This window comes from Syzygium oleosum, unplaced genomic scaffold, assembly GCF_021117445.2.
Source record: "Syzygium oleosum isolate NSW1041296 unplaced genomic scaffold, Sole_v2.1 Sole_v2.03, whole genome shotgun sequence".
In the NCBI taxonomy this organism is placed as follows: Eukaryota; Viridiplantae; Streptophyta; class Magnoliopsida; order Myrtales; family Myrtaceae; genus Syzygium; species Syzygium oleosum.
The window spans coordinates 2514495-2542230 of NW_026607487.1; the positions used below are offsets into that span (position 1 = coordinate 2514495).

The following is a 27736-nucleotide window of genomic DNA, read 5'->3' on the forward strand; positions in this document are numbered from 1 at the left end:
TGATGTAATTTTAATAGACAAAAGCTACTCGCAAGGTACTCATAATCATATAAGCCTGTTATCTACTTTTTAGTACTAAAGCATATATAATGCAGGCCATGTTAACGAGTTAAATCACTTGTTAAACATACTTAGCATAAAATAACTTAATTTTCAGAACTTTGATTAGAAATAACACACAAAAAGTCGCAGGTAAAGTCAATGTATTTGATTGTGCAAGTTGATTCCTTAGTTGCTTAACCAGTGCCCAGGCATTTAATCCCAAGGGCAACAGCTTTGTGTTTGACCGCATATACAGCATTAGTCATGACCTTATCGACTGAAATAATTTGAAGTTGGACAACCGTGAATCGACCGGAAAAATTGGATGAACGGGTCAAACCGATTGAGCGGGCTTTTTTTCCCCTTTTTTCTTCCACTCATGCTAGCAATTTGTTTTGAGCTTTGTTACGAAAGTTCGTTCACAATTTACGTCGAGACCCTATAAATAACTGCAACAATAACCGTGAAAAGTTTCGAAAGGATGGAAGAAGTTTCGCTTCCCGAGGCTTACTGAAAAAGAGGAGAGGAGAGAAGAACGGATCAGACAATTTCAATCACAGCTCTATGAACTAAAAAGTTCAGTCAGCTGCGTTCCCATTCAAATCCAAAAGGAAGACTACCATTCCATAGCCATCATCATCAACAGATCAGACAAATTTTCTCTACCTCCAAGGCCCCCGCTCCTCCACCATGGAATTTGAACCTGCTCGAGCGATTCGGTCGATCGATCGGTGATGCCCGAGCCGGAATCAAATCGATCCGCAGTCTCTCGCGAGAGAGAGAAAGCGCGCGCTCGAGATTCACGCGCGAACAGAACAGTAGCGCGCGCACAAGCAAAAACAAAATCACGAATTTTCACACGAGCTACTCGAGATTTGCACTTACCTCCCGCCGGACGCGATGATAAATTGCAACGGGCGATGCTGAGTTACGCATCGAGTTTATCGACATTAGGGATCTGAACCGGCATCGCAGGCGAGACGTGCGTGGAAACAGGAAAAACGCCGAGAGTCGGCCATCTGCAGGCTATGGAATCGCTCGGCGAACTTGATGCCAATGAGAGAGAGAGAGCTGGCGAGATGAAGATGATGAGGAGGAGGAGGAAGAAGTAGTAGAAGACAGGAGAGAGGATGCGAGGAGCTTGAGCGTTTAGAAATGGCGAAAAAAAAGTGAAATGGAAATTTGTGTCCAAAAGAAGAAGAGAGAGAGAGAGAGAGAGACTGGTTTTTTGTGCATTAAAATCTGAGAGGAAAAGAGACAGCGCCTTGCCGTTAAACAAGTATTTTTTTTTGTCTTTTTTTCAAGGAATAAGTGCACTAGAAGTCTTAAAACTTATTACGAAAGTGCAATTGAGTCCTAAAACTTTCAAAAAATGCAAACAAGTCATAAAACTTGTCATGAAAGTGCACTTGAGTCCTAAAACTTTAAAAAAGTGCAAACAAGTTCTAAAACTTGTCACGAAAGTACAAATAAGACATAAAACTTGTCACAAAAGTGCAAATAAATCCTCAAACTTTCAAAAAGTAGAATCAATGGAAGGACTTGATTGAACAAATTTGACAAGTTTTAGGATTTGTTTGCACTTTCGTGATAAGTTTTAGGACTTGTTTGCACTTTTTTAAAGTTTTAGGACTCAAGTGCACTTTCGTGACAAGTTTTATGACTTGTTTGCACTTTTTGAAAGTTTTAAGACTCAATTGCACTTTCGTAATAAGTTTTAGGACTTTGAATGCACTTATCCCTTTTTTCAAAGAGTCGGAGTGCTGTGTCCGACCGCCACGTGTTAGTCTTGTGGGTTAAGTGTGACATTCCGAATTTTGGCCCATTTTTGGGATTTATAAAACGGGTATTTCGTCAGTGCGCTTATAGTAAAAATCTCGCCCGGGAACTGATCACTCCCGATTATTATTTTTAAATCTTGAGATTTCGCTAGAATCGCATTCGATCGAATTTGGCCGTTATTTATACCCCGAACTTGACAGTCGATTTTCGGGAGTTTCAGGACGAAATAAATTGGACGGTGTCAATATTATCGTAGCCAGCGTTGAGATTGTCAGGAATAATGGAAAAAGGGGAGTTTTTGACCGGGTGCGAATTTGGACTAGTAGACCTCCCTCGATATAGTTTGATTTAATTAATTCGGCCTTTGTCCCTTTTTATATGCGAGGCTTATCTTGGACCGGTAGATCGCTTTCGGTTTTGAATTTGGGTTATCGGATCGCATTTAATATTTGAATCGCGACCGTTAAATCGATTTTTAGTTTAAACCGTGTCCGTTGGATCGCGCTCGAAGATAAAAATTATCTTTTTCTTTCTCTCTCTCTCCTCTCTCCTCTGCGCCGCGCCACCCACCCCCGTGCAACGTCCCTTCGCGCACGTCTCTCTCTCTCTCTCTCTCTCTCTCTCTCTCTCTCTCTCTCTCCTCTGGCCGCGCACGTCTCCCCTCAGCCACGCCCATGCAGACCTACCCTGACACACTCTCTCTCTTACTTTCTCCTTTTCTTCTCTTTCTTCTTCTTCCTTTCTCTTCTTCTTCTTCCGCTCGCTTCTCGTTCCAGCCTCTCCGCGTCCGCTCTGTTCCTTTTCCCGTTGCCCGACGCCGATCGCCCGAGCTCGCTCGGGCCGTCGCGCGCCGCCGTAGCTAGCTCGACCGCCGCGCCGCGCCGCCTGACAAGCCGCTTGCAGTTCCCTCGGCCGCCCCGTCACCTGGTCAATCTCCCCTTCCCCGACTCCCGTCCACCGCAGCTCCTCCCCGCCTCCGCAGCCGCCACTCGGTCGCCCTCCGCCCGACCCCCGCTCCACTCCGCCCGCCGACGCCGCCGTCTCTCGCGCGCTTCGCCATGCCGCCGCTGCGCCGCTAAGCAGCCTTCGTCCCGATGCTACCTTCCTCCTCTCCCGAACGCGCGAGCCTCGCTCGCCGCCGCAGCCCGCTGTCCCGGCGAGTCCCAGCCTGGCCGTCCGGCCGTCCTGCCCCAGCTCCCTGGGGCCGTCCCGACTCCCGAGCGCCGCTGCTCGTCCCGCCGAGCACCCTCTAGCCACCAACCGCCTCACCCGACTTCCTCTTCTCTCCTTTGTCTTCCCGCCGTCTCGCCGCCGCTGCCGCTGCGCGCTGTCGCTCGTCGCCCAAATGGCAGCACCGACGCCACCCGACCCCGCCAGCTAGCCTCGGCAACGCCGCACCGTCGCTGGCTACTGTTCGCTCTCCTCGCCCTCGCCCCGATCTCTCTCTCTCTCTCCCTCACCCCTCACCCCTTTGGTGATCTCTTTCTCGGTTCGCCGCCGCGTCAGCTGCTGCCGGCTGGTCACCGCCTCGGTCGGCCAGCCCGGCCCCCGGCCCGGCCCAGCCCGGCCCAGTAGTGCCGGCTTGCCTAAGCCGTGGCCGGCTCGTCGCCCCACGCGACCAAGCCGCGCGCCCGTCGCGTGCTCGCGCCCGTGCCCGTTGCCCGCGCTCGTGCCCATGCGTGTGCCGTGGCACGCCCGTGGCCGGGCCTTGTGCCCGTGGCCGAGGGTCGTGCCCATGGCCGAGCACCGTGGCCGAGCCCCGCGCCCGTCGCGCCCTTGCCCGCGCCCGAGTGAGACAGCTGTTCACTCGGGCCATTTAGGCCCGGAGCCGACTTTACCGAGCCAAACTTAGGTAAGTGACTTCCTAAACCCTACCTAGTACTTTGGGTATTTTTAGACTTGTTTAGGATGTGATTAGTATCGGGTTAGGAATTAATTTAGGCGTGGGCTAATTAGATTGAGGGTGCCCAATTTGTGAATTATTGTGGCGGTAATTGTGTGACTAATTTAGTGATTTACTGAGATAAATATGCCTGACTGAATTGTTGTGGCGCTTGTGGGTGAATTGAATTAATTGAATGTGCCGACATGAATGTCGGGCCTCGGCCGATGTCGGGAGCATGAATTGAGTTGACCGATGTGGCGTGCTAGATTGACATTGGTGAATGGGTGGTGATTGAAATTGATTTATATGACTAAGAGCATGGTGAATTTTGTATTGTGGTGCATGTGCATGAGAAAAATACGGATCGATCGGAGGGGCCGACTGTGGGGTGTTGACCGGGTCGTGTGAAAGTTTGTTTGTGAAAGGTCACGTGGGGTGTTGACCGGGACTGAGCCCGGATTGATTGGAGGGCTAACTTGGGGGTGTTGACCTGGTCGTGTGTGAAAGTTTATTTGTGAAAGGTCCCGTGGGGTGTTGACCGGGACGAGCCGGATTGATCGGAGGGCCGACTGTGGGGTGTTGACCGGGTCGTGTGAAAGTTTGTTTGTGAAAGGTCCCTGGGGTGTTGACCCGGGACAGAGCCTGATTGATCGGAGGGCGACCCGTGGGTGTTGACCGGGTCGTGTGAAAGTTTGTTTTTGAAAGGTCCTGTGGGGTGTTGACCCGGGACAGAGCCCGGATTGATCGGAGGGCCGCGTGGGGGTGTTGACCGGGTCGTGTGAAAGTTTGTTTTTGAAAGGTCCGTGGGGTGTTGACCGGGACAGAGTCCGGATTGATCGGAGGGCGACTCATGGGGTGTTGACCGGTCGTGTGAAAGTTGGATGGATGCGCATGTGAAATGTGTTTGGGTTGAATTGGATGAACGTACGTGTGTATGGCGCTCGAATGATTTTGATGTGTTCATTGACTATTATTGCATTATTATGATTTGACTAATGTGCAGTGTGGGCATGTGGTTGGATGGCGAGGTAAGTCCATTTATGTGAATTATATATATGTAATCGGGTAGATTGCATGTACGACTTGTCTGGGTACGCATTGGCCTATGTGGGGTATAGGGGGTTACTTATTGAGACTCGTTCTCACGGTTATTATATAACCATTTTCAGATCTGCGACCGTGATTGATTGGAGACGACACCAGGGTATCTCAGGGATGGAGGACGGGTCAAGTTACCCCATATTTTATGTGCCCCTCTTTTGTATAGCGAAGTAGGATACCCCACCACTATTCCCTTTTGATGTTGTGTATTTGGAATTATTGTTTTGTGCTATCCCTTTGTCATATTTTATTGTCTGGGTTGTTTTAAATTCGCTTCCGCTTGCCTTTATCGTTGGGTGTTTCGTTTGGGTCGGCGACGCGTCCTGGGACGTCGCGTTCAATACGACCGTCGAGGGATGACCGCGCGCTCGTAGGGTGCGGGGCGTGACATCCCCGTTGATTTGGTATCAGAGCAAGGTCAGCTCGATCCAAGTGGTCGAAACCTGGAGTGATAAGGAGCGATGACTTTGGGGTAGCTAGTTAGGGAGATTTGTGTGCCATGCGTACCCCAGACCGTGTGATTGTGATTGCTGAGTGATTATATGCAATGACATGTGAAATGCAGGTGCGTCGGGACTTGAGGTAAGTGCGTGAAACCTGTTGGTTGTGATTGAGTGATGTTGGTGATTTGCTGCCTGCTTTGTGAATTGTGGTTGTGATTTGGTGTCATGGATGATTGACTATCTGCTAAGTGAATTGTGGTGATTCACTGCCTAGGGCTTGGGACTGGTATAGTTGACCTAGGTCTTTAATTCCCGAGGGGAATTATAGCAGGTAAGTGGGTGGTGTGAACCCTTGAACCTTGTGAGGTTGAGTAGTCGAGGTAGAGGTCGAGGTTGAGGTCGTGTAGGTCCGCAAGTTGGAGTTGCAGAGGATCCCGGATGGGATGAGATTTTGAGGGCACTCGAGGAAGTTGGAATTTTAATGAGAAGGCAAATTGAGGAGCGAAATGCTCTCGTCGCTTTGCAGTGCGCCAAGTGAGATTATTGGGAATAATGGAGGTCAGGGGAATAATGTGATCGGTAAAAATCCTGGTCCAGTGCGAGTAAATGTGAACATGCCAATGTCCAAGCTAGTCGAGCAGTTTTTGAGGTTGAAACCTGCAAGGTTGAATGGGAAGAGGTGACCCTGAAGCTACATTACTTTGGATAGAGAATCCCAAAAGTAGGATATTTCGAAGGGCATATTTCCAAGCTGGGGTGTCGTTATCGAGGCCTTCAATGGGAGGTACTTTCAGAGAGCACGTGAGGACAGAAAATGATATAGTTTCTTTGGCTTCGCTAGATTCGGATGTAATCGATCAATACGAGGTCGAGTTTATAAGGTTGCCTAAGTACGAACCAAGGATGGTCAAGGACCATGTGGATAGGACAAGGAGGTTTCGGGATGGATTGGAACTGGAATTCCGCAATCAGTTAGTATTTTTGAGTCTTAAGGGATTACAATGAGTTGTATGAGAGAGCTCGATGGTTGAGACGGATACGAGTGAAAGGGCTACCGAAATGGATCGTGGTACACGCCGACTAGGGACAATAGGAACTTTGGAAAGAAGCCTATGACAGAGAATCAGAGATTTGTCCCTCTAGTAACAAAGAACTTTGGGGAACCGAATTACTATTCCAACGCCGCATGTCGGTCTTAGGGAAAGAGGCGTAGGAATGACCATTGCCAAGGTGGAAGTGGAGCATGTTTTGGATGTGGCCAACATGGTCACCAAGTGAGAAATTGTTGATTCAACAGGTTAGACCACTGATATAATTGCAGCAACCGCAAGTAGGACATTAAGCGGGAACTGCCCCGCAGAATAATCAGAATCGGCTACGGACGTAAGGAAATGTGTATGTTGTGATTGGGAAGGAATAAGAGAATTTGTCTTAAAAGCCTAGATGCATTATGTGATGCACGACGTATAATTGCTTATAATGGGTAGGCGCAATAGGTTTAAGGATTTCTAAATTACTGACGATATTCTTGGACGAGTCGGGAAGGATATGTGTTGCTTGGAGATTTCGGATTTTGTAAAGGACTAAGGCGATTATTTTGAGAGACCATTGGATTGAAATTGGATGGGTTGAGCTTTGTCTTCGAGGTGTAAAAAGGTGATTATTTTGTGGATGACTAGTTGGTTGAGGAACCAAGGCTAAAGGACATAACCGAGTTGTGTAACCTTCCCGATGTCTTTCCTCAGGAATTGCCGGGATTGCCACCTAATAGTGAAGTGGAGTTTGTGGTTGAGTTGGCCCTAGGGACGGAACCAATTTCGAAAGCGCCCTAAGGATGTCGTTGTCAGAATTGAAGGAATTGAAGGTTCAAATGCAAGAATTATTGGAAGAAGGTTTTATTCGTCTATGTAAGTCTCCATGGGGAGCGCCAGTTGTATTCGTGATGAAGAAGGACAGATCGTTAAGGTTATGTAGTGACTACAAACAGTTGAATCAGGTGACTATTAAGGATAAACGCCTGTTGCCAAGGGTAAATGACATGTTCGACCAGTTATAAGGGACATCAATATTTTCTAAGATTGACTTGAGGACTGGTTTCTACCAATTGAGGATCAAGAAGGAGGACGTGCCGAAGTCGGCATTTAGGACGAGGTATGGACGCTATGAGTTTACGGTGATGCCGTTTGGACTGACAAATGCCCCTGCAGCCTTTATGGATTTAATGAATCAGGTACTTAAGGAATTTCTGGATTAGTTTGTAATCGTGTTCATAGACAATATCTTGGTATACTCGCAGAGTCCCGCTAAGCATAAGTTACATTTGGAAAAGAGATCTATGGACTTTAAGGGAACACGCACTCTATTCTAAGTTTAATAAGTGCGAATTCTGGCTTCATTGAGTGGCGTTCTTAGGACATGCGATACTGGGGAAGGGATTGTAGTGGAATCGACAAAGATTGAAGCCGTCACGAATTGGCCGAGGCCGACGTCAGTAACCGAGGTTCGGAGCTTCTTGGGTCTAGCAGGCTATTATAGGCGCTTCATGGAAGGGTTTTCGGCACTAGCTACGCCGTTGGCACGGTTGATAAAGAAGGAGACGAGGTTTGAATAGACGGATGAGTGCGAAAGGTGTTTCCAAGAATTGAAACAGAGGTTGACGACCGCGCCAGTGTTAGCGATCTCGTCAAGTCCGGGAGGAATTGAGAATCACAGTGACGCGTCGTTAGGAGGATTGGGATGCGTGCTAATGCAACACGGGAAAGTAGTGGTATATGCATCGTGTCAATTGAGACCGTATGAGCTGAACTATCTGATGCATGACTTGGGATTGACCGTAATTATATTTGTCCTTAAGATTTGGAGGCATTACTCGTGTAGGGAGAAATTTTAGATTTATACAGATTATCAGAGTTTAAAGGTATCAGTTTTCTCAAAAGAACTTAGCCTGAGACAGCGTCCTTGGATGGAACTCCTTAAAGACTACGAGCTGCGATATTTTATATCACCCCGGAAAGGCTAATAAGGTAGCGGATGCACCGAGTTGGAAATCGAGCATTGCGCATATGATGGTCAAAGAATGGACCTTGTTGGAATGAGTCCGAGATTCAGAGTTTAAGTTTGAAGTGAGCCATGTTTTCAAGTCTACTTGTCGTATTGAGGATTGAACCGGAGATCCAAACTAAGATTAATGCTTTACGATCGACGGACCCAGAGATTCAAAAGATTTTGAGTAAGGATGCCACAAAAAGGAAATTGGATTTTCAGGTATCCGAGGATGGAATACTGAAGTTCCGTAGACGGTTGAGTGTACCCTGTGATGCCGAGCTTAAGGAGGGGATTTTGTCAAAAGCTCACCATAGTAATTACAGTATTTACCCGGGTAGCGCGAAAATGTATCAGGACCTATGGCAACATTGTGGATGGAAGGCATGAAAGTAGATGTAGCAAAGCACGTGACCGAGTATCTAACATGCCAACAAGTGAAGGCACGGCATTGTAAACCGGGTGGATTGTTGCAGTCATTGGAAATCACCGAATAGAAATGAGAGCATAACGTGACGGACTTTGTTATGAAACTACCAAGAAGCCAAAGGGGCCATGATTCAATTTGGGTTATAGTAGATCGGCTAATAAGATCAGCACGTTTTCTGGCAATGCGAAAGGACTTCGCGTTAGGAAGGTACGCAAGATGGTGCGTGCAACAGATAGTTCATCTTCATGGAGTACTAGTGACGATCACTTCAGACCGTGGTCCTAAGTTTACTGCCGCTTATTGGAAAAGTCTTCATACGGCATTAGGAACAAGGTTACAGTTTAGCACGGCCTATTAGTCGCAGACGAATGGCTAGTCTGAGAGGACGATTCAGACTTTGGAAGATATGCTGCGACCATGTGCATTGGATTTTAGGGGAAGTTGGAAAGAATAATTGCCCTTGGTTGAGTTTGCCTATAACAATAGCTATCGCAGAGTTTTAGAATGGCACCGTTTGGGGCATGGTATGGCGGGTTTGCGGAACACCGGTTTGTTGGGATGAGTGGGTGAGAGGAGCATCACGGGTCCCAAGTTGGTTCAACAATCAATTGAAACAATCGGGGTGATTTGGGAACACCATGGAACCAAAGATGCGATGTGGGAAAGTGAAGAGTTGATGCGACACCAGCACTCTCATTTGTTTGAATAGTTGGGTTGAATTGTAAATTTCGAGGACGAAATTTTTGTAAGGGGGGAAGAGTTGTGACATTCGGAATTTTGGCCCATTTTTGGGATTTATAAAACGGGTATTTCGTCAGTGCGCTTATAGTAAAAATCTCGCCCGGGAACTGATCACTCTCGGTTATTATTTTTAAATCTTGAGATTTCGCTAGAATCGCATTCGATCGAATTTGGCCGTTATTTAGACCCCGAACTTGACAGTCGATTTTTGGGAGTTTCAGGACGAAATAAATTGGACGGTGTCAATATTATCGTAGCCAGCGTTGAGATTGTCAGGAATAATGGAAAAAGGGGGAGTTTTTGACCGGGTGCGAATTTGGACTAGTAGACCTCCCTCGATATAGTTTGATTTAATTAATTCGGCCTTTGTCCCTTTTTATATGCGAGGCTTATCTTGGACCGGTAGATCGCTTTCGGTTTTGAATTTGGGTCATCGGATCGCATTTAATATTTGAATCGCGACCGTTAAATCGATTTTTAGTTTAAACCGTGTCCGTTGGATCGCGCTCGAAGATAAAAATTATCTTTTTCTTTCTCTCTCTCTCCTCTCTCCTCTGCGCCGCGCCACCCACCCCCGTGCAACGTCCCTTCGCGCACGTCTCTCTCTCTCTCTCTCTCTCTCTCTCTCTCTCTCTCTCTCTCTCTCTCTCTCTCTCTCTCTCTCCTCTGGCCGCGCACGTCTCCCCTCAGCCACGCCCCATGCGGACCTACCCCGACACACTCTCTCTCTTACTTTCTCCTTTTCTTCTCTTTCTTCTTCTTCCTTTCTCTTCTTCTTCTTCCTCGCCGCTCCGTTTCCGGCCCTCTGCGTCCGCTTCGTTCCTTTTCCCTGTTGCCCGACGCCGATCGCCCTGAGCTCGCTCGCGCCGTCGCGCGCCGCCGTAGCTAGCTCGACCGCCGCGCCGCGCCGCCCGACCGGCCGCCGCGGTAGCCTCGGCCGCCCGTCACACCGGGTCAATCTCCTCTCCCGACTCCCGTCCACCGCAGCCTCCTCCCCGCCTCCGTGCCCGCCACTCGGCCGCCCTCCGCCCGACCCCGCTCCACCGGCCCGCCGACGCCGCCGTCTCTCGCGCTTCGCTTATGCCGCGTTGCCGGCCGCTCGGCGGCTTCTGGTCCCGATGCTACCTTCCTCCTCTCCCGAACGCGCGAGCTCGCCTCGCGGGCCGTTTGCCGCAAGCGTCCGCGAGTCCAGCCGTCGCTCCGGTCGTCCCGCCGGCCTCCCAGCGCCGTCCCGACTCCTGAGCGTCGCTGTCGTCCCGCCGAGCACCCCTCTAGCCGCACCAACCGCCTCACCCGACTTCCTCTTCTCTCCTTTGTCTTCCCCGCCGTTCGCCGCTGCCGCCATCCGCTCGCCGTCGCTCCACGGCCAGCCCGGACGCCACCCGACCCCGCCCAAGCCGCGCCTGTGCCCTCCGTCGCCGCCGGTTGGCCCCTCTCCTCCTCATCCCCGATCTCTCTCTCTCTCTCTCCCTCACCCTCACCCCCCAACCGATCTCTTTCTCGGTTCGCCGTCGCGTCAGCCGTTGCCTGTGGTCACCGCCTCGGTCGGCCCGGCCCGGCCCGGCCGGCCCGGCCAACCCAGCCGTGCCGGCTTGCCTAAGCCGTGGCCGGCTCGTTGCCCACGCGACCAAGCCGCGCGCCGTCGCCGTGCTCGCGCCCGTGCCGTTGCTCGCGCTCGTGCCCATGCGTGTGCCCGTGGCACGGCCCGTGGCCGGGCCTTGTGCCCGTGGCCGAGGGCTGTGCCCATGGCCGAGCACCGTGGCCGAGCCCCGCGCCCGTCGCGCCCTTGCCCGCGCCGAGTGAGGCACTGTTCACTCGGGCCATTTTAGGCCCGAGCCGACTTTTACCGAGCCAAACTTAGGTAAGTGACTTCCTAAACCCTACCTAGTACTTTGGGTATTTTTAGACTTGTTTAGGATGTGATTAGTATCGGGTTAGGAATTAATTTAGGCGTGGGCTAATTAGATTGAGGGTGCCCAATTTGTGAATTATTGTGGCGGTAATTGTGTGACTAATTTAGTGATTTACTGAGATAAATATGCCTCGACTGAATTGTTGTGGCGCTTGTGGGTGAATTGAATTAATTGAATGTGCCGACATGAATGTCGGGTCGGTGGGCCGATGTCGGGAGCATGAATTGAGTTGACTGATGTGGCGTGCTAGATTGACATTGGTGAATGGGTGGTGATTGAAATTGATTTATATGACTAAGAGCATGGTGAATTTTGTATTGTGGTGCATGTGCATGAGAAAAATACGGATCGATCGGAGGGCTGACCTGTGGGGTGTTGACCCGGGTCGTGTGAAAGTTTGTTTGTGAAAGGTCCTGTGGGGTGTTGACCCGGGACAGAGCCCGGATTGATTGGAGGGCTGACCTGTGGGGTGTTGACCCGGGTCGTGTGAAAGTTTGTTTGTGAAAGGTCCTGTGGGGTGTTGACCCGGGACAGAGCCCGGATTGATTGGAGGGCTAACCTGTGGGGTGTTGACCCGGGTCGTGTGAAAGTTTGTTTGTGAAAGGCCCCGTGGGTGTTGACCGGGACGAGCCGGATTGATCGGAGGGGCGACAGTGGGGTGTTGACCGGGTCGTGTGAAAGTTTGTTTGTGAAAGGTCCTTGGGGTGTTGACCCAGACAGAGCCCGGATTGATCGGAGGGCGACATGTGGGGTGTTGACCGGGTCGTGTGAAAGTTTGTTTTTGAAAGGTCCCTGGGGTGTTGACCGGGACGAGCCGGATTGATCGGAGGGCGACCACGTGGGGTGTTGACCGGGTCGTGTGAAAATTTGTTTTGAAAGGTCCTGGGTGTTGACCGGGACGGAGCCCGGATTGATCGGAGGGCGACCAGTGGGGTGTTGACCCGGGTCGTGTGAAAGTTGGATGGATGCGCATGTGAAATGTGTTTGGGTTGAATTGGATGAACGTACGTGTGTATGGCGCTCGAATGATTTTGATGTGTTCATTGACTATTATTGCATTATTATGATTTGACTAATGTGCAGTGTGGGCATGTGGTTGGATGGCGAGGTAAGTCCATTTATGTGAATTATATATATGTAATCGGGTAGATTGCATGTACGACTTGTCTGGGTACGCATTGGCCTATGTGGGGTATAGGGGGTTACTTATTGAGACTCGTTCTCACGGTTATTATATAACCATTTTCGGATCTATGACCGTGATTGATTGGAGACGACACCGGGGGTATCTCGGGGATGAAGGACGGGTCAAGTTACCCCATATTTTATGTGCCCCTCTTTTGTATAGCGAAGTAGGATACCCCACCACTATTCCCTTTTGATGTTGTGTATTTGGAATTATTGTTTTGTGCTATCCCTTTGTCATATTTTATTGTCTGGGTTGTTTTAAATTCGCTTCCGCTTGCCTTTATCGTTGGGTGTTTCGTTTGGGTCGGCGACGCGTCCTGGGACGTCGCGTTCAATACGACCGTCGAGGGATGACCGCGCGCTCGTAGGGTGCGGGGCGTGACATTAAGCCTCTTTTTTTTTTTTTGGACCTGGGTTAAGCCTGTTTAAATTGGAGAAAAGTTGCTATTTCCCTTTCCTTTTTGACTCTTGCTAGTGTCTTTTGTTGTCATGTTCGAAAGTAAGGTGATCGCTTCTTGTATCAGTCCGATTCCACCCAGAAATTGAGAACTGGATCAGAAGGATCAATTCCCAATTTCTGGAACTGGGGACTGGACTGATACAACCTCTCGCATATATCCGTGTTTAAACATTGAGAACCCAAACTACTCCTTTCTAACAAGAATTTTATGACTTTGACCACATCACGAACCCATTATGATACTAATTAGTTGGTGTGTACTCGTTTGAGAGTTTAAAGATTATTCATAGTGGTTAATTTTATGAGCGACTTACCGAACATAGAGGACAAAGATAGACAACAAAGTAGCTTCGAGCAGGACATGTGAGAAGGGAAGGGAAAGAAATTTGCGTGAGAAATAAAAAAACAAAAAATCATCAGTTTGATCCGGGCGGTTCGGTCGATCCAATTCTCCCTTAGAACTAGGGACCGGACCAAAAATAATAGGTTCCAATTTTATGAAACCAGGAACTGGACTGACGCCCTTGGGAATCACCTAGAATCGATCGATCCAAGTGGCTCCCGGTTTAGTCAATCTGTGTTGCTCACCCCTATTAGAAAGTGTCAAGGAAAAGGTTTTGCTTTCCAAAGCTAATGGGATTAATTCTTTGGTTATTGTTGTTACTTTGTATGTTCTTTCTTGCTAAAAAATTTGTTGAAATATCATGTTGAAACTAATAATGTTTCGTAGGAGTGAGGTGCACAAAATGATTTTCCAGCTTTAGGAAAAGATCAGGTCCATATAAATTACCTACCTCATCATAAATAAAAATATTTAAGAAGATACGGTCCGATCCGATCGCATCAATCACAAAAAGAAAAAAATTAAGGACTAGATTGCACATTTGGCAATGATTCGGAGACTTGTGATGACTTTTTCCTTATTTGATTAAAAGAAGGGTTTACATTAAATATTTATGAATAGTTCAAAGACTATATTAAGAGTCCAACATGACATTGCATATCGAATTGAAATTTAGGGGTTATCATGCCATTTTTCTTAATCAATAACAACGCTTTTCTCTTGCTAGGAAAAAAAGAGAAAAGACACATCGTTTGACTTTGGTGCGCATCTCCGAAAAACAAAGAAAGAATTATGGAATTCAAGATGTCAAGCATAATTCATGTGTTTCCGTTGGTTTAGGATCAGACACTGCCACATGTTGAACAGAAACGACATTTTAGATCGGAGTCATTTGCCACTTTTACCTTAAAGAAAAGAACTTTAACCAAATCTAACTTAATTACAGTATAGCAAAGTTCCATGCGTGGTAGAAAGAATTTGACTTGAACCAATACATAATTCACTAGTTTCTGCAATCAATAGCCAAGAATGACAAAATTTAGTAGGCCACTGGACTATGGAACCAGCGAAGTGTACTTTCAAGCGCACTACGAAACCCATCAGTGAAGCTAAAACATTAGAAGAAGAGTTGATTAGCTGAGTATTTGCCAGCATGTCAGCTTGATTTTAAAACATAGGAAATAGGCAAAGGGTAGAGTCCATTTCGGTTTACAACATCAGGTTTGTCTATTCCCATCCCAAAGGCAATGGTAGCACATCCAATCTGGACCTCTCCAGTATGCCATTTCTTTTGAACAGCTACTCTTTGATGGGCTGCTAATCTAGCATGATAGTACACCATCTTTATACGGCACTTCTCGTTCAAGTATTTTGCAACATCAACACATTCACTCTTCGAAAGGCAATATTCTATGCCATGAAAATTAGCAAAACGATTCTTTAGCAGCTCCCCAAGCTGCTTCAGTGGTTCCTTGGTCTTAGCTATCACCTCATATTTTAGATTTGGTCTGTCAAAGCTTGTCTCAAGAACAAGAGCATGGGGAACCCCAAGAGCTTTTAGGATATCCTACAATGGATGTATAATTCAGTCAGAACAAACAGATTATTTCAACATAATCAGGAGGTTAATGTGTAAGTTTAGTACCTCACGAACTGAGTGGCAGTTGCAGTTAAGGCCATCACTGGGACATATGGAAAGTTCTGCTCGAGACATCACAGTCCCCTATAATCTGGACGAAAATCAGGTCCCCATAGACAACAATAATGACAACCACAAAAGTGACAATCAATGAGCTTTACTCGTTAATCAGTCAAATTTACTAGAAAAGCTCAAACTAGCAGTATGTTCCTTTCATGAGATCACACTGGCAGAGCAAATCCAGTTAAGACCTTGTAAGAAACACAATCAATGATCACATGGGTGAACCTTTGCCTTTCTCAAGTTGTTAACATTAAGTATAAGCGTTAATAGAATAAATAGGGACACAAGAACCAGCTTAAGAGACTATCCTGCCAAACATAGACAGGAGATTGGATCCTTATCCAAGCTTATGCCGGTTCCAATTACTTTAGGAAGTAATTTCCATTGGAGCTTATTTAAGTTGTGTGCTCTTTACTCAATATAATGAACGATGTGCCGCTAAGGCTACATTTGTTTCATGGAAAATATTTTCCAGGGAAACACTTTCCTCATTTTCTCACGTTTAGGGCGTGGAAAACTGCATTCTGTTATATTAGAACTTCAGAGGGGTCTAAGCTTCAGAAGGTCTAGTGGAACACTGACAATTTAGTTAGGCTAGAACACAGAAAGTGCAAAAGAGTTCAAAAATGAGTTTAAATTAGCATATATAAAAGTAAACTTGCTTATATTTATCAGGAACAAGGACAATAGTTTTGCAGTGGCAACATCACAAATAATTATTCTTTTTGAAGTAACTCTAGCATGATCTTTCTTCATGTACAAGGCATGCCAAAGATTACAAATACCTCACGCAATGTGCCTCATCAACAACAAAACCAGCTAGTTGTGCCTGTAATATGATGGTCGAATACAAAACCTTCTAGAAAAAGTTATGGTGCATCAGAAACAATCCATTTCAATATCAAGAAATGATGGGTTTCCCACAATCCTTTCAGGAGTTATATACAATAGCTTGCACGATGGTTTATCTTTTCTGAAAAGGCAGGTAAAGCAGAAGTGGAGACTAATAATTTGACAGTCATAATACTCAACAGAAAAGTTTTAGAAGTCCAAATGGAGCTAAACCTTGCCTTAGTTCTAGGTAGACAGCTGCTGCTTGGGCAACAGTTTGTAGGGAGTTCAAGAAAGTAGACGGTATTCCGTACTTGAGGTTTCAAGTAATTATTTGATCTTATTGAGAGATAGCAAGGGAGATATACCAACTGTGACACCTGTTTTAAGAGTTGCTGGCAGCTGAAACGAAGGGTAAAAACATCACAAGAGCACATGAAGAGAGGAAGGGACAAGGGAATCATAAGTTCTTTCACCATCAGCTGATCAGAAAGGACCAGTTGTCACTACTTGTCTTATAATTACTTTCAGCTAGAAACATATATCAAATACTTCAAGACTGAACAGAAAACACTTCTAAAAAATTCAAGTTAATAAATGCAGATTAATATCTTCCTCCTTAATTTAGTAAATCAAATATTTTGAATGCTACCAAGATCCAATGTATATTAAAGGACATTGATTTCAAACCAGTTATGGGAAAAAGAAGTCATAGATCATCACCCCTTGTGAGATAATGGCATAGCGAAAAACTGCGAGGAAATATAGATATCTAGAACCCATATTTGGTTGAAGTACTTTGAAAACTTATTCCTCTTTGACCTAGTAACCCATTTGAATTGGACCTAAATTATGATTGACAATAACACTTACATGCATAAACAAGATGAATTTTCCAGTAAGTGATTAGAAGGTCCTAGAAGCATAGTACAAACTTTAAATTCTAGAAATTACAGAACAGATACAGATGTGCGAAGCAGAACGAGAATGTACCGTATTTCCTTCTTTCTAATTTTGTCTGATCCAATACATTGGAAACCATGGTTATGTACCTGTTTCACTTCCTATTGCTTAATTTTCATTTGATAAACATTTCCTTCCTTAAGTTCACAACCTTCTTAATAGTGCTAAACAAAGCAGATTATTAGATCATGTTAAAGCTTAAATTTTGACATACAGGTCCACCCTTTGACATTTAGTTGGTGGAACCATTGAGCAAAGTGCACAGGGCTTGTGCTCTAAACATTGTCTCCACACATACTTCTACGTACAATCATTACACAAATGAAATAATGTTAGCATTCACTAACCTAGTAACATAAACTTTTACCACCTCTAGTGGGCATGAGATGAAGCAATCTTGCTTGGCTACAGAAGCTTTACAACCCTGATGCTGCATTGGTTGAAACGCCTTGTTTCCGAATATCACAACATTTGCCAATTCTATGTCATCCAAGCCTTGCAATTCCTCATAACTCACAGTTCCTAGTTTGCACGTCAAAATCTGAGAGGAATGTCTTTATTTGAAACTGATGATATCGAACCTTGAGTGACAGCGTTCTTACAGTCCTTCAACACAAATATGCCTCTTCAGCACCATAAATAGTTTCTGACATGGAGTGATGCAAAATGAAAATTGTGCACAAAGAAATCCCAAGCCTTCATATCACGAAACACTCCTATCGAAGACGCTGGATGCTAAGTTCCACACTTGGATGATGTACTATACTCTCAAAATATTTGAGAAAATATAGGTATTGTTACATCATCCAAAACAAAACTCAACTGTTTTTATTGACCAAACAAATCAAATATAAGTCATTTTAGATCTTACAGACTGTGGAAGTAACTGGCGAGTTAGGAGTGTCTATTATACATTTGGTCATATGAGAGCCCTCATAATCAGTTTACTAAATGCTTTTGTACAGGTACCCTGCGTAAGGTCTTTTGCTGTGAGCAGAGTTACAAACAAACTGGAAATGATCAAGGAAAGACATAATTTTAAGAGCAAAGAACAGCGACACACCAATTTAAGGGGTTGGGCAGTTTCGTCTACGTCAACGGGAGGAGTTATTTCAGAATGACCAAGAGTGAATTACAACAAGAAAGAAATCAATTTCTCACTAACCAAAACCCTAATTGCAAGAGTCAATCAAAAACGAACGAGACGAGTGGAAAGCGTTTCCCAAGAGTTTTCTGAGGACACTCTAATCTCTCTCGATCAAAAACCAAGATAATCTATTCTCAATTCTTCTCATTTTCCATGTTGGCCCCAATATACCTCAGCAACAAGAATATATAAAAACATGGGTTGCATATTCATTGTTAAAAGAATAAAAGGACGTGCCAAGATCTGCCAACTTTTTGTCAACCTCCTAAACAACTGGACCATTGTGGCCAGACTCCTGGAATTTGCCCGGTAACTATTGTGGCTTCTTCAGGTGTCCACAGTTGCTTCACCGAACGGCCAACCCTATACAATAGTGAGACATTCTTCAAGCCGCGTATTTGGTCCATGCAATTACACGGGCCAATCCCAAGCCAAATCTAGGTCCATGAATCAAAAACTCAAGCCACAAACTTAACAACTATCAACCAAATTAGTTTTGGGCATGGGAAAAAACATACCAAGCCACCCTGTTTTTCTTTCTTTTTCTTAATCCCTTCAAACTGGTGGGGGCAGAAAGGAGTGAGACAACTTCACAGTTTTCAGAAGCATACCATGGATTCTAAAGAATGTCTGGCCAGAAGTTGAGTGGATGAATTGCCCGGAGTACTGCTTTGATCAGGAATATAGCATATCGATTTCCTGCCCATTTTACTGCCAAATATATCATCTTCATCCTCACCGCCAGTGGAGGAATCTACCTCAAGAAAAGTTTGATTTTTCTCAGGTTGTGGAGAATCTTCTATAATATTAACATTGTGCACAACACTGCATTCGCCCTCATTAGGGATATCTTGGCCAAACATGTCAGTCAAAACTCCACAAGCTTCTAATTCCGCAGCTTGCAAATCATCCCAATCCCCAGTATCTTGCATAGTTTCGGCAAGTTCTGCTAGAAAATCATCGCCACAGTGCTCCACGGTGATAAACTCTCGACCTTTGTCACTTTAAGAAAAACCAAACGAAGAAAGAGATGATTTTGCAAGTCAATAAGACTACTCCGCCAAACCCACAAAGAAATGACAATGAGATTAACAGTCAATGAACAAAAACTCAACCAGCTCCATTCCATTCAAATCCAAAGTAGGCAATTTCAGAGCCATCATCAGAACACTGACTAACCGCAACAAATCTCCTTATTTAGGAACGCACAATCAATCGATTCAAAAATCATGCACGCAACACAAGCAATTACGCCATTCCCTAATCACCATATACCACCCAATTCGGGCAATGACCAAGAGAAACCACCATCCAAAGGAGCCTCGACACGTCAAACTGGAACCGTGCCAGACATTTTGCTCGTCAGTAATACTACTTCACTAAGCACCCTGTTCTACAGCCATCGTCATGGTGGGGACGAGAAACACCTCTGCAAACGCTAATCAGCACAAGAAATGGGCGACGAAGAGACGATTCGAGTTACCGTAGAGGGAAACGAGGCGGTCCAGGCACTTGGTGGCGGACTGCTCGTCGAAGCCGAAGTCGAGAGCCAAGCTGAGCAACCGAGCTTTCTCTACCTCCTCCAACCCCCCGATCCTCCATCGAATCGATTCGATCGATCGATCGACAATGCACGAGTCGGAATGGAATCGAATCGAGCCGTAGCCTCTGTCGAGAGCGGGCGCTCGGAGTGCTGCTCTCTTCGAAAGAAAACCTTGCCCAGCGATGGCGTGATTGATGTTTTCCCTTTCTATTTTTCATACGCTGGAGGATGGGAGAGAGAATGGAGCCAGATATTTTCAATTTTTTTTCTTGAAAATTCAGTTTTCGCATCTGAAGTTTGTTTAAGTTCGATTTCCACCCCTCCCCGTAAGTTCTTTTGGTTTCATTTGACACCCTTGGGCTTATTCGGTGAGAAGACACATGAAAAATTATTAATCAATCGCACCTCTCTTAAAAGTTTGGAAAAGAAAATCATTATTCGAATTCCAAAAAATCACTGACAAATTGTGCATGGTTCCTTTTCTTTATATATATATTTATACGATTTGTTTTCGATGTTTTGCATTAAAGAAAAAGTCACATTACAAGAATTGCAATATTGGTAAAAAAGAAAAAAGTTAGACGGTTAATATGGTTTCGTAATTATCCCGCGTGTGCGAAGTAAGAGCTGCCACATCCATCGAGATCAATAGAGTATTTTAAGAAATTGAAGACCACATTGATAGCGAAAAAAAAAATTTCTTATGAAAAGTTATACGGTTGAAATTTGCCTTTCATCTCATTTGGAGCAAGCCTTTTGGACTTTATTGCTTTCTGGGTTTGGATCATTCTTGACATTGGTAGATAGGGATGTGTGTAAAGGCTCCTTTGCAAAAAAAAAAAAAAACTTGCATCTCGTGCTAAAGTTATAGATCTTCGAGAAGTATCTCAAATTTGTGTATCAAGAAAAAGGAAAAAATTGACAAAATAATACTTTTTCTTAATTAAATTTTTACCTTTATATATATTTATATTTCAATGGAAGGATTTTCAAAAAAATTGGAAAAATAGCATTTCCGACACTACTTTACTGTTTGGCAAAAAAAAATACCACTTTATTGTGCCCAAAATCATGAGCGTGATGGAAATTTAATAAGTCAAAACTCACTTTTCCGAGGCGAGTCCTGCATTCAACGTGGAACGTTGATAAAAAGAGAAAAAAGGTGATTCGTGAAATTTGCTTTGTAAAATCATTATTATGTCATAATTTCCGGACATTAAAGGAAAGTTAAGCACGCGTGATCAAATTTATATTTAATTAAGTTAAGTTGCATTGAATAAGGAAAATTACTAACACATAGGTCTCAAAACTTTACAAAGTGTAAATGAAAGTAGCAATCGATTCAGATATTTTACTAAAAGTACATAAAAGAAATTCACTATTAAACAAATAGAAATTATTTTTGTGGAATTTTACCAAACAAAGGTTCCATAGAGTAGAAAAGTTACGGTCTATTTGGTAATTTACTAACAATAGAAAAAGAAATTTACCATAAACTTAGGTAGATTTTTTTTTTGTGAAATATTACAAATCATATGACTTACAGCACTTACGACGACACATAGAAAATTACGTCTTGTAAAGAAAAATAATGAAATGATATGTATCTGGTAAATTTCTGTGAGGAAAATTAATAAGGAAAATTAAAAATACTAAATAAAAAACCACCATTAATTAGACAGAATCCGATCCCATATTCCCGCCCAATCTTCGTTGTTTTAGATATTCATGCCAATCTTTAGGTGGCTTTGAGTTGTGAAGAATATGGAGGAATTTGTTCTAATCAAAATGGCATGTCATAGCTTTCTTTCTTTTTTTCTTTGCGTGCTTTCTGCTCTCTGTATAGTCGTGGTCTATGCTTAGAGAGCATTTTGTGATTCTTCAAGCGAAGACCATCTGCTTATGTGATTTTACTGCTAAATTTGCTGACTCCTGCACTACAGCCAGTTATGGGCAACCACTTGTGTTGTAGGGTATCATTTCTTGAGAAATCTGTTCCTTTTGAGGTTGAGCTTGATTCTAGCTACGTGGGGATTGGGTCGAGTTGAGCCTGAGCATTTCAAATAAAGGGAAGAGCCAGAGCAAAGCAAACAAAAGATTGCAACAGTTCATTTCAGGGCGTTCTTTTTGTGGTGCTTGTTGCACCAATTCTTCTTTCCGTGTTCGCTTATAATCTTTCTCAAAAAGAGGAAAAAGGGTGGAAGCACAACAAATGCAACAAATAAGAGCACCAATGGAGCATCTACATTCTTCCTTATTTCGGTTCTTTTGTTCTCCTAAACAGAAAAAGAATAGAAATTCGTTTAGTAACGTTAGCTAATTTTTCTATTCCCGGAAATAAAAAGTAGCTAGAGAATAGATTTGAAGCGAAACAAGAAACGAAAAAGTTACCTTTTTATTCTTGGGAACAATTTCTGAAACAAATCTTTTTTTTTCCTTTTCTTTTTTTCTAACTTCTTCTTCCTCCTCTAGCAACTAAGAAAAATTTCACATCACAAAAAAATTTAGGATTGTACCAAACGCTTTTATGTTCTTTTTCGATTCCAAGAATATAAATTTTGCGTAGTTACCAAATGCGTTCTTTAGCTAAGAAACTCGTCCAGGGATAGAAATAAAAAAACTATTTCTGCTCAAAATTGTTCTCAAGAACATAAATGTTTCCAAATGCACCCTAAATATTTTCAAACGTGCATGAAGTTATGTAAAATCGTATAATTGAACGATTGACTTTTCCGAACAAGTAAATGACGTGGTCTTTTTGGGGGCCCTCTTTAGGACTCATCCCCTAATCTTCTGCAACGAAACAACGTCGGTAAACTTAACTGAAGTGACTCTCTCTCTCTCTTGCAAAAGAGCACGAACCTTCTTCGGCATTTCCAATGGCAGAAAATAACGTACACTTGTCGCAAGTGGACCAAGCCAACAAGTTTGACTTGACTAGAGGGTGAGGTCCAAAAGAAGATACGGCAAGGACTAAAACCATTTGCAGAATAGCATCCCGAAAGCGTCTTTCGTTGTTCATCAATCCTTTTAATCACTAACATATATCATGCTAGAAAATTTTGTTTTTTTTATTCTCATTTTAGTAAGATGATGTACTTCACAAAGTAAAGTGCAAATGATATTTAACTTTTAAATAGACTCATGACCTTGAGTTTTTTCCCCTACATCACTAGTTCTCAACTTTTTAGATCTCTAACACATTCAAATTCTTTCCTCAAGAATCTCTCCTAAAACGTCAACACTGCGTATTTTTTCAATGGATAGCTGATATTACCAAAATAGAGATGGAACTCATAGCAAACTTCCATCATTCTATCTATACCAAAGAATTATTTCTCAACCATCTATACCAAGGCATTATTTTTCAAGTTTGGAAATAATTGCTCATCATCTATCATATTTCACAACTGGAAGCACGATTGTTGCAAAATAGAGCTCTTCAATTTGGAAGCCTATTCTGCTAAAAGTTTCTAACAATAATTCCTTAAACTTTGGAATGTAAAGAAACTAGAAAATTTTGGTGGGGCCAAGACTTGTTAATGAAAATGAAATTTTTTGTAAATACGGAAAAGCATCAACAATGAAACTGGTGTTTGGCCATAACGCGGGTAGTTTAGCGTGTGCCTTTGGGGATAATGAGTAAGTGGTACAGAATGATGAGACTCAATGTTTAGTCATTTTGGTATCGAGACAGGCATGCTTGACTTACTTTTCCAAGTCTTCATTGAAATTGACATGTCAAGAAAATTGATGGAAAATAATAGATTTGAGTGTCGGTATTTGTGAACCACTAGTTATTCAGGTCCATTCGTGAGTCTTCCCATCTTGCTCAAGTCTTTTAGTCCACGCAAGTCCATTGAACGTTCAATCAGGGAGGTTGAGTCTAGGAGGTATTGCGGCATGTCCAGGTGTAAACACTTGGTGGGATTCACGGTTTTCACGCCTTGTTTAACGTCCTGACGGCCAGACGTCCCTCCATAACTCAGGTGTTACTCTCTGTTTCTCTTTCTTGGTTGAACGTTGAGAGAGAAACTCCCCAAGTTCCCACCTTATGTTTTTCTTCACGGTTGAGCGGGAATACTCTCTCAGTGTTTTACATTTAAGGGACTCTGAGGTCCAAGCGTGACGAGCCTTTTAACGTCCTGCTTGGGATGGAGTATCAAAACTGGCATGCTTGACTTACTTTTCCAAGTCTTTATTGAAATTGACATGTCAAGCAAATTGGTGGAAAATGGTGGATTTGAGTGTCGGTATTCGTGAACCACTAGTTATTCAGGTCCATTCTTGAGTCTTCCCATCTTGCTCAAGTCTTTTAGTCGACGCAAGTCCATTGATTGCTACCATTCTTAGGGTAGAGCTAACTGTCAATGAGAGACCATGAATTAGCAAACACGCCGAGAGAGAGAGAGAGAGAGAGAGGTAGTTTACCTTTTCGTCCCTCCATGTTTCTAATTTCTAAACGAAAATTTATTATATAAAGATCTACAAATTTAACTGTCTTTTGTATTAGAGATTTTTCCTTTTCCTTTTTGATTGATTACGGATATTTGGTACAAGATTATATGAATATTAGGTTCTATTTGTTTCGCGGAAAATGAATGATTTGAAAAAAATTTCCTTAAAAATGATCTCTTGTATCACTTGAAATAATTAGCTAATAAAAATGTTTTCATTATTGTCAACAAATAATATCAAAATATTTTCGTGGACGATGAAAAAAATTTCGTTCATTCATTTTTTTTAGCGATATAAGCAATCATATATTAGGAAACTGTTTTCTAAATTATATATTTTTCACGAAACAAATAGAACCTCAATAATCGACGCTTGATAAAGGCAGAAATAAAGTGTATGCATGTGATTTCAAATAGATACTTACATTGAACCACCGATCAAAGGCAATGATTGTTGATTGGACCAAATATGGAAAAGCTCTTAGACGATTCGAGTGCATGTGAGCCCATTGCATTTAAGCCCTCAATATTGGTGGTGCCACACGAGACCCACACGATCTAAGAGTCGGGATGCATTGGGCTCACACGCACTCAAGAATGTCTCACAATATATGGTCACCGCCCATTTCAACTTTTGTCAATTCTACATGGGAGTGATTATATAACTTCCAAAACAACAATCGAAGACATAACTAACAGAATTTTCCTCCAACGAGGAAATTGCATGCACCTAGAGGGCGAGGTCCATCGGGCAATAAATAGATGATGCGACATTAGTTTGGCTATTGAAAATGGGATTAGACAGACGGATCTGCGAAAATGAGGAGTTGGAGATAATTAGGTTTGTTTATACATTAGGCTCAAAAGAATTAAGACTAAGGTCCAAAGATCAAGGTAAGGATTTGGTAACGTGTGAGCTTATATTCTAAGAGGAAGACGCTCCTTCCATGAAGTTCCCTACATAATTTGAACACTCTTGATGGATTCAACATCTTAGGTGTGAACCCGAAGAATCTGTCTTTAAATATCTTCAGAAATGAACGATTGACTTTCTGAACAAGTAAATGATGTGGGCTTTTTGGGGGCCCTCTTTAGGGCTCATCCCCTAATCTTCCGCAATGAAACGACGTGGGTAAACTTAACTGAAGTGACTCTCCTCTCTCTCTCTCTCTCTCTCTCTCTCTCTCGCAGGAGAGTACGAACCTTCTTCAGCATTTCCAAGGGGAGAAATTAAGGTACACGTTATTCGGAGAGGACCAAGGCAACAAACTTGACTTGACTAGAGGGTTCATGTGGCCCCAAGAGGATAGGTTGATCGAATGGAAAACGGAGCTCGGAATGTCCGAGAACTCAATTGGCGATCGCCCCACCCCCTACCAAAAACAGCACAAAAATTAACAGCAGTGTGGCCATGTCGACCCAAAAGAACATCAAAGAGAAATCCGAGAGACAATGAAATCCGCCATTAAAAATCAGAGGAGTGAAGTGGCTGCAGCACCTGTTATGGCCGGTGGGGTTTTGAAAACTGTTCGGAGAGAGACCGCGAGAATGCGAGGGGAAGGAGGGAGGGAGGGAGGGAGGGAGGGAGAGCGAGGAGACCGAGAGAGCTTCTTTTTTTTTGGCTCCACCTCCACCCCAGAAAAAGAATCTTCGGAATCAGTCCCTTGGGTTCCTCTTATTTGTTGTCCAGCCCCTCCAATCGGGGAACTCGAACTTTATATTCGGTCCCTATTATCAACATGGGTCCCATGACATGAGTCCCTTTTTTTTTTTGACTCTTACTTGTTAAAATAGATAGGTCCTTTTTTTTTTGTTTGGTTCTATCCTATCCTATATCTATTTTAAAGGAGAAAGAGTATAATTATAGAACAATAACATTACCACGTATGCTATCATATCAATATGAGTTATTTAGAGTCAATAAGCAAACTGAAAAGTTTGATGTATGACATATTTACGTAGTATTGCTGGACATTTAGATTTTATTAAAACACCTAAGAGAAACCGTGCAAACCCCATACAAAGCTCCACTGCGAAAAACAAATTTCAGTACAATTATTATATATTGCGATTGATTTTCGCCATCGCCTTATTTATAAATTAAATTTAAACAATATTTTCATGATAAATAATGGGCTCTCGTCTCACAATGCAACTAAACAAGCAACGAGGTGGAAGACTTTGACTTGCTTTCAATTGCGAGAATCTTTTTTCCGCCTTATCCCTTTCTTGGCAACTAAAAAAGCAACATTACCAAACAAACCGATTTGCTTTCTTCATTCCCCTATACTTCACCATAACTTTGATACCTGAATATGTAAGATGAAAATTTGTATGTGCAAATTAAGCACACGATATCAGTCTAATTCCTTATGCCCGTAAGTGTATGGAAGAGGTTTGGCTAAATTGACCCTAATTGATGTCGTCGTCAGGACGTGGAGCTAATTGATATCGTGAGAAAGATCATGTTTGGAAAACTGAAAATGATAGGACCCATATAAGTTTCACATGAGTCCCACTAGATTTAGCCGTTTGTAACGAGTAGAGAACGAATGGCGTGTCACTCAATCATTGATCAAAGCAATAGGCAAGTGAAGAAAAAGCTCATGCAGCTGTGGCACCACATAAAGTGGGCTCCATGTGCTAATTCAAGTATGAATTGCATATAGACATGGTTCAGACTCATTAAATTATATATTGAATTAAATTTTGTTACTTTAAATTCATAACAAACTATTTTTTAAAATTTGAGCTAATTCACTAAATATGAGTTTTTTTTGTCGGTACACTAAATATGAGTTAAAAAGTAGATTTTTGACCATTTCAACGCCTCCAATGGTGAGAGGCTTTCATTTCTACGGGAAGGGAAAGCAAAATGTTGTCCATCTTCACTTCGATTTGCGCGGCCATGTGATCCCATTACAAAGAGAACTAACAAAAGGTGAGGCTTAGCCGGTTAAAGAGGTAAATTTCCTTATCAAAGACGCGCAAATCCACAGTAGGATTGTGTGTATACGAAGCACATCCAGCTCATCTTCTGAGGCACGAGAAGAAGTAATTCCCAATATGCACACCTTGCAAAAGTTGCCAAGTAAAGTCTACAGGGGGGGGTGGTCTTGCCAATTTCGAGGAAGGGATTTTTTTGGTGGTCTTGGTCAAAAAGTTCAGAATCAAAAGAAGTACGATTGCCTTGTCTAAGAAACGCCATCCACCACCACAAGATTTGCGCGTCTCCTTTGGGGCAAGAGAAGAAGTAAAGCTCTATTTAAAGTCCCAAGTGCTTGTGCTTGTGCTTGAAGAGGAGAAACGCCAATCACCACAAATCACTGAGAGATCGTTTTTGTTCTGAGATATATCTGGTTTTGATAGCTCCGGGCTGAGGCGTGAAGGTGATATCCTTGGATTGCACTGCCTTTCGGGACTCAGACACAACTTGATCTGCTTCAAGGCAACTTCTTCTCAAACACTGAAACCCATCGCAGTAATTTCATCTCTGCATCGCTCCTCGAGGTAAGCCCGACCTTCATTCTCCAGTCTATTACCATTGATAGGACAAAAATACATTTGATTATTTCTCATCGCACAACACCTAACATCCTTTAAGGCATTCAGAATATTACATGTGATATTCCCTTGACTTTTTCAAAATCATCACCACATATATTGCTATTTTTTCTTACTACAATCTTCTCGTTTAAACTAATCGGTTATGAATGGTTAGAC

The 27736-nt window shown here is 43.5% G+C and overlaps 3 protein-coding genes across 5 annotated transcripts in view; 2 read left to right on the forward strand and 1 right to left on the reverse strand.

The window, feature by feature from the left end:
* LOC115662493 (disease resistance protein RPV1-like) overlaps positions 1-27736 on the forward strand; it is a 193121-nt gene that overhangs the window by 139706 nt on the left and 25679 nt on the right. The gene's annotated exons all lie outside the window — the stretch shown is intronic.
* LOC115667673 (uncharacterized) lies at positions 16935-19846 on the reverse strand. Of its 2 annotated transcripts, none has more exons than XR_008816039.1 (2): positions 18532-19846; positions 16935-18450 (listed from the first exon to the last, which is right to left on the reverse strand). XR_008816039.1 is itself a non-coding variant. In XM_056309574.1 (2 exons), the coding sequence occupies exons 1-2, from the start codon at positions 18943-18945 to the stop codon at positions 18271-18273; spliced, it is 501 nt and encodes a 166-aa protein (XP_056165549.1). In that variant the 5' UTR covers positions 18946-19846; the 3' UTR covers positions 18145-18270. The 2 variants fall into 2 exon arrangements, 1 of the variants encoding a protein (XP_056165549.1); XM_056309574.1 differs by having other exon boundaries at positions 18145-18450; positions 18625-19846.
* LOC115662822 (disease resistance protein RPV1-like) overlaps positions 27132-27736 on the forward strand; it is a 207020-nt gene continuing 206415 nt past the window's right edge. The window contains exon 1 of the mRNA XM_056309531.1: positions 27132-27523. The gene's annotated coding sequence lies outside the window, so the exon portion shown is untranslated. The remainder of the gene's footprint in view (positions 27524-27736) is intronic.

Coding starts and splice junctions, on each gene's coding strand:
- LOC115667673 (XM_056309574.1), bottom strand. CDS start 18,945: ATGCAAGATACTGGGGATTGGGATGATTTGCAAGCTGCGGAATTAGAA. Junction 18,451..18,624: donor GACATTCTTTAGAATCCATG/GTATGCTTCTGA, acceptor TCATGGACCTAG/ATTTGGCTTGGGATTGGCCC.